At 44.0% G+C, this 9,071-nt stretch overlaps 1 protein-coding gene across 1 annotated transcript in view; it reads left to right on the top strand.

Moving 5' to 3' along the window:
• STAB2 (stabilin 2) overlaps positions 1-9,071 on the top strand; it is an 88,710-nt gene that overhangs the window by 58,667 nt on the left and 20,972 nt on the right. The window contains exons 40-45 of the mRNA XM_009582362.1: positions 587-663; positions 2,203-2,328; positions 2,866-2,939; positions 4,719-4,790; positions 7,515-7,634; positions 8,063-8,110. Of these exons, the coding sequence (XP_009580657.1) occupies positions 587-663; positions 2,203-2,328; positions 2,866-2,939; positions 4,719-4,790; positions 7,515-7,634; positions 8,063-8,110 (517 nt within the window). The remainder of the gene's footprint in view (positions 1-586; positions 664-2,202; positions 2,329-2,865; positions 2,940-4,718; positions 4,791-7,514; positions 7,635-8,062; positions 8,111-9,071) is intronic.

Raw genomic sequence — 9,071 nt, 5'->3', positions numbered from 1 at the left:
AAGGATGGAGGGCGGGGGGGGGAGGCGGGCGCAGGGGAGAAGGATGGGATTGTGATGGTTGTGTTGCGATATTGCCCCTGGGTGACACCAGGGAGCAATCCCTGCATTATACAGAGCTTATGGGGCAGTAAACCCACAGTTGCATACAGAAGGCCAAACTGCCCCAGAAAAACAGACTTGAACCCAGAGAACTCAGATGCCTGGCTCCCACCCCTGTGCATCAGTTCTGCTGCATCCCTCAATAAACTGTGTGCACACAAACAAAAATTTGTGCACGGTTTTTGGGTGAGCAGGCATGCAACTTCTGGAGTTGAGCATGAGAAAACACTTGATGACCAAAGCATGTGTTTTTAATACCTAAAATAATACATCTAAAATGCACTTGGAAAGCTTGGTCCGACCAGGTTCATTTTTATGGTTGTAACTACATCATATTGTATGGTTAAATGCCTTGTTATTTCTATGCGACATTACCTTTGGAACAATGCACAAAAACAAGGGCTGTACAGAAGACCTGACTACTTTTTTTTTCTTTTCTCTTTTTTTTTTTTTTTTAAATATCGTCTCCCTCCTTTTACTTCTTTAGCTGCCTTCTCCTATCAAATGGCACCGCCTATTGCAAGTGTGCAGCTGGGTTCGAGGGGAACGGGACGTTCTGCACAGGCAAGTGGAGTTTGTTTCTTCCTTTTTGAAAAGAAACGTGCTTGAAGCACGTTTAGCACGCTGTGGTCACGGTGGAGCTGGTGAGAGATGAGCACTTCCCTATGCACCAGTTAAAAAACAGGAATTGCTGCCAGTTTGTTCAAAACAAAAAAAGAGTCCAACAGGTGCAGCTTCATAGCAGACAAAGGGCTCAAAATCTCCAAGTTGCAAGGCATTGTGCTAAGGGAGACCAGAGAAAAGGGAACACGCCATGCTCCCTTTGCAGAGTAATTGTTCACAGAGTAATGAAACCTGGATTATGACTTCTACTCCTTTTCCCAACAAAGCCCGGCAAAGAGAGGCCAATTCAGGATACAATAGCACTTCCAGCTATTGGAAGCTGTATAGCCCTACCATTTCCTCAGCTTTCTGAACTTGCACAGGTTTCTAGGGTGGTAAAATCAACTTCTTTAGACCAGAGGGATCTGAGAGACCCTCAGAAAGGAGCAACAGTAGCTTATCCTAGGTGTCCCTCCAAGAGTCTGGGATATCCAGACTTACAAAATAGACTGCTTCCAGCTACAGTGATTGTAATTAATTTTACAGTTGTTTTACTTAATCTTTGACTGATTAAAATACTAATTCTCTTGGGAACAGAGGCATATTTGTCTACTTACAATGGCTGGCAGGATCCTAATCCAAGATTTTAGCACTCTTACTCTGGCTACTTTCATTTTCTCTTCTGGCACAAATCAACCAAATCCATTTTAATCTGCTGGTGGGAAATTCCCCATGCCCAGGAAGAGCTGGGTGACACAGGTCACCCATAGTGGCTCTGCACTCACCCTTATTCCCCTATACAGGATTCCCAGGCAAAACCAGTTATAAGACATCTCCCCAGTCTGGCTGTTAACAGCTGCAGAAACATTAATTTGGGGTCATTTGAGGCAAAAACTAAAGCAACGTTTGGGCTGATTTGATTCACACTGAAGATCAGAAAAGGCTCCCTCCCTGCTCTCGGGGTAACCCAAGCAAGGTCAGTTTGCCAGCCTCCGACTCATCCAGAGTTGCAGAGATGGCACAAGTATCCATCTGAATAACAACCCAGGACTTTTTGTCGCAGCAGGGGCCTGAGTGGTATTACACTCTAGACCTCCTGCGAGAGAAGGCCGTTTGACCTGTGTGCAGAAAAAGGCAAGCTAAGGGAAAGCTTCAAATGGCCATTTAATCTAGAAAAGAACGTGAGGGTCCCTTTTTTGGGGCTTGGTTGGAACGGGTAGAATCAGAAGATGGGAAGTTACTGAAAGTCAGTCCTGGATGAATTCTTATCTTCTAGACTGCAGGCATCTTCTCAGCTTTCTCTCTTGTAATCGGTAAGGTGTATTAAATACCTGGCACTAATGAAGTCTATGGCCTCTTAAATCAGAAAGGTTGTGTGTTCAGAAACTGTTAGCAAATCCCTTTAAAAGATAGAGACAGCTTAACCTGAAAAGCAAAAAGCCGTTTAAGCACATTGTTTAAGCACATTTAAGCACAATCTGGGTTGTTGTCACTGTTCAGCTATTGATGCTTGCGAGACCAGCAACGGTGGCTGTTCTGCCAAAGCAGAGTGCAGAAGAACAACGCCTGGCAATAGAGCATGCATCTGCAACGCTGGGTACACTGGAGATGGAATAGTCTGCATTGGTAAGCATTCGCAACGTCTCATATACCACAAGAAGGAAAATTACAGGAGTGAGTTTTCCTGTAGATGGAAGATCCTTCTTCCACTATCACCCAGAAGTGCAGTTTCCTGATACTATAGACCCTGATGCCAAAGGCATCTCTACGTGCCACGTGGTTGATACTACTTGGCAAACCATGCAACTACAACAGTGTGATGTGACACAAAAGCTTATTAAAAAAGAACTACCTCTCAACAAGGATAGCAGCTTGATGCACTCACACTCCTCCGACCACTGCAAACGTAAGGACTTTTAGATGCTGTTGTACCATACCTCCCCAGATACGGTTTTAGAAACGCTGACAGCAGGGTTTTAGCCTTCACCAAGATAACTGCAAGACCTAGACTGAGGTATTAAGTAGCTAAGGGAATGAGTTTCATTGATTCACAGTTGTCATAAATGTGTATTCCTAGTACGCTTTACTTAAAATTCTCCCTTCTTGGTTTTTCAGAAGTGACTCTTTTTTCTTTTTTTACTATACTTTTTCTCTTTTATAAAGAAATCAACCCTTGCCTGGAGAACAACGGTGGATGCGATAGAAATGCAGAATGCACTCAGACTGGACCCAATCAAGTGAGTACTTTGCCAGTGCAGAAAAATAAGACTGGCCAACTGTTTACATTTCCCCATCTTAGCTTTGTTTTTAAATGGAAAAGTGGATTTCATAACAAAAATTCTGAAAAGTATATACTACCCTCAAAAAGGTATTTGAGGGGGAGTGTTGACAAACATGAAAAAATCAATTTCAGTAAAAGAAATCCAAAACTGCAGAGGAAAGCAGTGTTTTGCTGTTTCAAGTGGTTGTTTTTCTCCTTTGGGAGGTTTTGATGCGAAAACCTGTCAGTTTGAAAGTATTGCCAGATAATGTTTCTTTTATTGTTATAGAAACCGTCCATGGAAAAAAAATCCGTTTCAGACTAGCCCTTCTCCCAGCATAGCTCAAACGTATTCACAAGGAAGCAAAATGGGCTGAATCATAGTTCTCATATAGTGGTTACAGCATACCAGCCTCCACTCACTCCTCTGCTGTTCTGCGTCTCCCATGCAGAAGCACCACATACTCCCCAAAGAAAAAGAAGCATAAAACAACAGGGGGGTAAAGGAGAAACAAATTGGCCCAGGCAATCCAGTGACATAAATTAGAGTTTCTGTTTTCATAGCTGATTCAGAGGAAGCTGAACGCCCTGATTACAGCACTTCATATCATCCCCCTGTAGTTTCATATTGGCTATCGGCAGGACTGTAAACCTCCAAGCGAGCACTGCACAAGAGTATTTCTTCACAAGCAATGCAGGAGACAGCGACCAGGAGTCAGAGGCCACCTCCTGCTTTCCAGTTGTCCAGGGACAGGAGGGTCAATAACCCCATCAGCCCTCTTTGCCAGTACCGATCAATTAACTCCTTGCCTTGACTGTCATTTGCAAGTCAGTACGTTTCTGGTGGGAGCACAGAGCCACTTAACTCCTTCCCCATCCCTCTAGACAAGACAGGTGATGGCTATTTTCTTCCATACACCCTCACTGGGGATAAAAGTAGTAGCTACAACATGATTACTTATACTTCCTTACCAATGGGAATATCGTTAACATCGGAGCAATAACCTCCACTACAAAATCCCATTGCAGCAGAGCCGAACTTATAGGACGGAAATGAGTCTGCTTTCTGTAGGGCTTTCAGTCATACAGATACATGAAACACTGCTATTACACTGCCTACCAGTTTTATTTCTGCTGCAGAAGTCTCCTTGAATTTTCAATCTCCTACATATTAAATCTGAATTGAGAACCATTAAGCAGTGAATTGAGAGGAAGATAAGTCATTTCTTTGCAGCCATGTTTATTTTTCATCTTTGCGATAGCGGCAAAACAGAGTGATTGCGACATGTCAGACGCATTACTGCTGCACAGGAAGCTGTCAGGAACATCAGGACATAATTCCAAGTCTGTTCTGAAGATATGTTTCATCACTTAAAAAAAACAGGGGAAGGGAAGAGAAGAGAGGGGAATACCAACGTATGCAAATAAAATGAGGGAAACAAATTAGTGGTTTAGCCTGTTTTGCCAGCAAGATGGCTGTGTGCAGGTGTCAGAGAGGTCATTTCAAATGACCAGGACAGCAGAGGAGAGATGAGAGATGGATAGTCAGAGAAAGGGCAGATAGAGCCTCTTGGAAATTGTTATTTCCCAGTCTCAGCCTATGGTTGCTCATGCTGGCTAAGAAACTGCTGCAGGAGAGATGATGTAGACCATATCACTATGAAATAATCTGGCAAAAAAGTAAATTAAATGTTAGTGTGCTGAAAAAAGTCAAACATCTTTCCTTGTATGCATGTTTTCTGATTTTCCTTTGTAGGCAGCATGTAATTGCTTGAAGGGATACTCCGGAGATGGTAAAAGATGCACATATATCAGTTTGTGTTCACAAGTAAGTATCCATTTAAGGAGAGTATTTAAGGTTTTGTTATAATCATTACACTTTTGGGTTTTGTATGCATTCAGAACTAAGTCAGATGGGTAGATCTGGGACCTTCTATGCCCAGAATCCACTTCTGTTAACTTAACTAATTTTTAAACGTGCTTAGTTCAGTACATGCTTTAGTGCTGTCACTGTTTTAGAAACTATACATGCAGTAAGGGCTTTTCCTGGACCCCAGCCTGCACACAATACAAGTGAGGGCCCGGACTCATCACTGAGTCTTAAAAAAAAAAAAAAAAAAACTACTTCAGATCTAGAGAAACAGACCCTAGTCTGTAGCGGTAAAGTGCAAATCATGTCTTCTCAGCAGATTTTTTTGTCATTGCTAGAATTCATATGAAAAACTACCATCTAAATTTGTGTTTGGGACCCAGAGGGCTTGCCAATATTTCAGTTACTATGGGAAAAAAAATGCAGCTTCTGCGCAAGACAATCAAAGAGCTTTGTTCAAATGATAAAAGAGAGAAGTGTGATCTATTGCATGTTACTGTAATGGTAAAAAAAGAAATAAAAAAAATCAAAGGTTCAGGTTGTTGATGCTCAGGGGCCAGTTCTAGCTGTTCTAGGAGCCAGGTGATTGGGAACCAAAGAGAATAGCCTACGGTAGATCAAAATCCCTATTTATTTTTAATATTCTCCTGTCATTAAGTCCTCTGGTATGATTTGGGACCATATCTGTGCAGCATGAACAAGAGAAACTGTCAAGTGTCAGCATACACGTCCCCTTCTCAATCTGAGATTTTTATAGCCAAATCAGAGTATCAAGTCCTCACATTGCTGGGTCATTACCAGGGAAATCCATGTTGGGGCAATCCAGGCTCAGGGGCCTGGGCATGCCTGAGCTCCCTGGAGTAGGTGTTTCCAGCAGAGGTCCCAGCCTGCAGGCTCACCTAGGGCAGAGCTCCCACGGAGCAGTCAAAGAACAGAGCCCCGCAGCCCCTACAGCCACGCATAGGCTGCATCCCAAATGCATCCCTGTGGATGCATCGTACAGGATAGCAACACTGCAAGCTGCAGCAGAGGCCCGTTAGTGAATAGTGAAACAGGAGATGGGGTGGGAGGATGGAAACCTCTTGTGATGGGGAGGTTAAAAGAAAAAAAAAAAGCAAAAAAAAAAAGCATTCTCCTCAGAAACCATTTCCCTCCTTTCCCTTCACAACACACAATGCAGAGCTTCCCATGGCATTCCTCATTCTGTCCCTCACTTATCACTGCAGGCTGAGAATTACCCACTTTGATTCACACGAGCTAGCTCACACACTGCAAGCCACGTATTTGCAAGGAACGTGGTGCTCTGCACAACCACATTGCTCTCCTTCTTGGCAAGCTGCAGCAGGGACATATCCACTCCCCCGTGCACGTTAATCCTTTGTGCTCCAAGCGCAGTGACAATAATTCTCACCCTCCCAGCCTGGCCTGTCAGCAGAGTTTCTCTAACCTTGAAAGGTTGCAGAGATGAAACAGCAAGGGCAAAACCAGAAGCTGGAGGAAGGGGAGCTCAAAGTTATGAGCTGCTTCTTCCTATGATTTTGTATGCTTTTGCTTTTTCCTATGCCTTGTTCCTGCAAATCTGCTTCCACTTGACTAATTATGCCAGGCTAATTATATATAACAAAAGATAGTCTTGAGAAGTGTCAATGTCAGACCAGAGGCTAATCTGGCTTCACCATGGCCAAACCTCTGTGCAGCTAAGCTTCACAGGCAGCTGTGATAAACCCAAGGTTGCCAACAGTTCACCTCAAGCTAGCCAAATACATAGCAAGTGCACCCAAACCCACTGCTTGCAGCCAGTACTCACTATGGCCTGTCAAGTCAGGCCCCGCTGGTGGATCCCAAAGGAGCTTCTGCTCCCACTCACGGCCCAGGGGAAGGGATCCCTGAGATGACCAGCAGCAGAATGGACAAGCACAAGGAAAGAAAAATAAGATAGCTTCTCAGTTTTTCCTGATTTGTTCTCAAGTCCAGGGTAGAAACGTATTTGCAAACTGACGTACTGACTGGGGAGCACCTACCTGTGACTGGGCAGAGCTCTGAACCCCAGCACGCTGCTCCTGGATGAGGAACGTCTCCCCTTAGCACAGAGAGCTTCCCGGAGCAGGTGTCTGGGTGAGGTGCATCTGCTGCTCCAAGCCTTAGGTCACACTGGTGGTGCACCCGTGGGCAGACAGGATATGTTTTAGAGGGGAGCACGTGTGGCAGGTCCCCATTCCAGCTGGCCTGGGCCACCAAAGAACAATAGAGGGCCCTATGCTAATGCTCCTGTAGAAATCCAGGCTCCTGGCACCATAAGAGTGATTTACAGCGGTAAATAGTTCCCTTCAGTGTACGTCAATGCTGCCTCAGCAAAGCAGCTAAGACTCATCCCCAAGGTCCAGAATGAAACCTGCCTGAAAATCTTTTGGATCCTTATAGCACCATGAACTGAAGATATAAGGAGGGAATCGAAACTACCTCCTCTGCATAAAAGAAGAGTTCTTTCTTATGAACCTTAAATGCTCTTTATTGTTTGCAAGAAAGTATATACCATCAGAAGTTCCCCTAAGTTCTGGTTTCAAAAAGCTGTTGGGATTAAGTCTTTCTAAGCTATATACGTGGAAAAAAAGTGATGAACTAGAATTGTTTTGTACACCTGGCAATGAAGGAATTAAATATTTTAAATCTCGTTCTTACAAGAATAACGGAGGCTGCAGTGAATTTGCCATCTGTAATGACACCGAGCTGACAGAAAGGACCTGCACCTGCAAAGATAACTACATTGGGGATGGATTTAAGTGTCGAGGCAATATATTCCAGGTAAAGCACTGCATGTGTTTGCTGTCCCTTATTTTTCTTCAGATAACCATTGTATTAAATAAGTATCTCTTGAAACATGCCGATTTTTCTCTTGGACAAATTGGTAAATCCACCCCAGAATTTGAAATAATCCCAGTCCAAGAAACCAGGAATAGGAACAAGATGCTGCAAGATAACCTTACCTACCTAAAGAAAAAACCAAAAAACTGATGGACAACTGTTGTGACTGCAGTACTAGGGAGCTAATACTGGTATTAAGCCTGTTCTTTGATAGAGCAAAGTAAGAACAGAACAGGAGCAATGCAGATGGGCACCATTTATTCCAAATCAGAAGTTCCCTTTCTTGTCCGAGTGCTGCATTTGTTTGCAGTCCTCAGATGTTGCCTCACATTTGCAGCACTGTTACAAAGTCTTGTTCTTGATTGCAGGAACTTCTCAGGGACTCCAACACATCTAGGTTTTATTTCCACTTAGAGGTAAGAAAAGGTTGAGGGGGGAGTTTCAGGGGGTTTTCTCCTCTTCTCTTTTTTTTTTTTTTCCCCTCAAGAGTGTAGGGGGACGGGGAGGAGGCAAGAATCTGGCATGTACCAACATCCTTCAACTTAAGTGGGACTGGATTTGGATCACCAGTCACTAATATCGGAGATGCTCTGATTTAAAATATGAACTGCCATTAAAGACTCTAGAGAACTAATGATCAAGACCAAGACCCCAGGGAAATGTAGGGCCTCCAGACCAGGCATAAAACTGAAGCTTTCACCCATTCACAGCCTGAGATCTTCCAGCACATCTCTCATGAAGTCTGATGTGAGCAAATACCACCCTTCTACTACCCCTGCTGCATTTCCAAACTGTGATGCTGTTTTCACAGTTGCCCCTCAGGATGCTGCTGTGTGCTGCTAGACAGCCAATGTGCACCACCAGTTCTCACTGCTTTTTGGAGACTGGCGGTAATAATTCTCCGTTTAGCCGAGCCTCAGGGCAGCACAAATCTGTATACTGGCCTGCTAGTCCAAAGACTCATATTCTAGCTTTGATTCTGCTACCGTGGTAGACAGATGGCTTCCACTCGCTTTAGCAGAGCTCTTCCTTATTTTAGTTTGTCAGCGGTCATTGCAGAGTGCCTGCAATACCCCAGGTCCATTTGTCCCTCTAACAGTAATTAATCTACTCCTAGGTACAAGCAACCATGTATCAGCTAAATGCATGTACAAACACATGCATATATCCACTCTTGACTATCTCAAGATGAAAGAGTTTATTCATCCTCCCTTGCCCAGGAGGGAATAGCCCTCTCCATCCTCCCTACGCTTCGTGTTTGTTGCAAGCCTTCCCTCTTCTTCTCCTGTTCGTTATTGCAGAGGAAACGGGGACTTGGCTATAGGCCGAAAGAGCAGAGAGAAAAATCTTCCATTTTATACCCATGGGGCTGGGGAG

This window comes from Fulmarus glacialis, unplaced genomic scaffold (genome assembly GCF_000690835.1).
Source record: "Fulmarus glacialis isolate BGI_N327 unplaced genomic scaffold, ASM69083v1 scaffold8657, whole genome shotgun sequence".
NCBI classification, from domain to species: domain Eukaryota; kingdom Metazoa; phylum Chordata; class Aves; order Procellariiformes; family Procellariidae; genus Fulmarus; species Fulmarus glacialis.
This window is presented reverse-complemented; position numbering and strand designations above follow the sequence as displayed.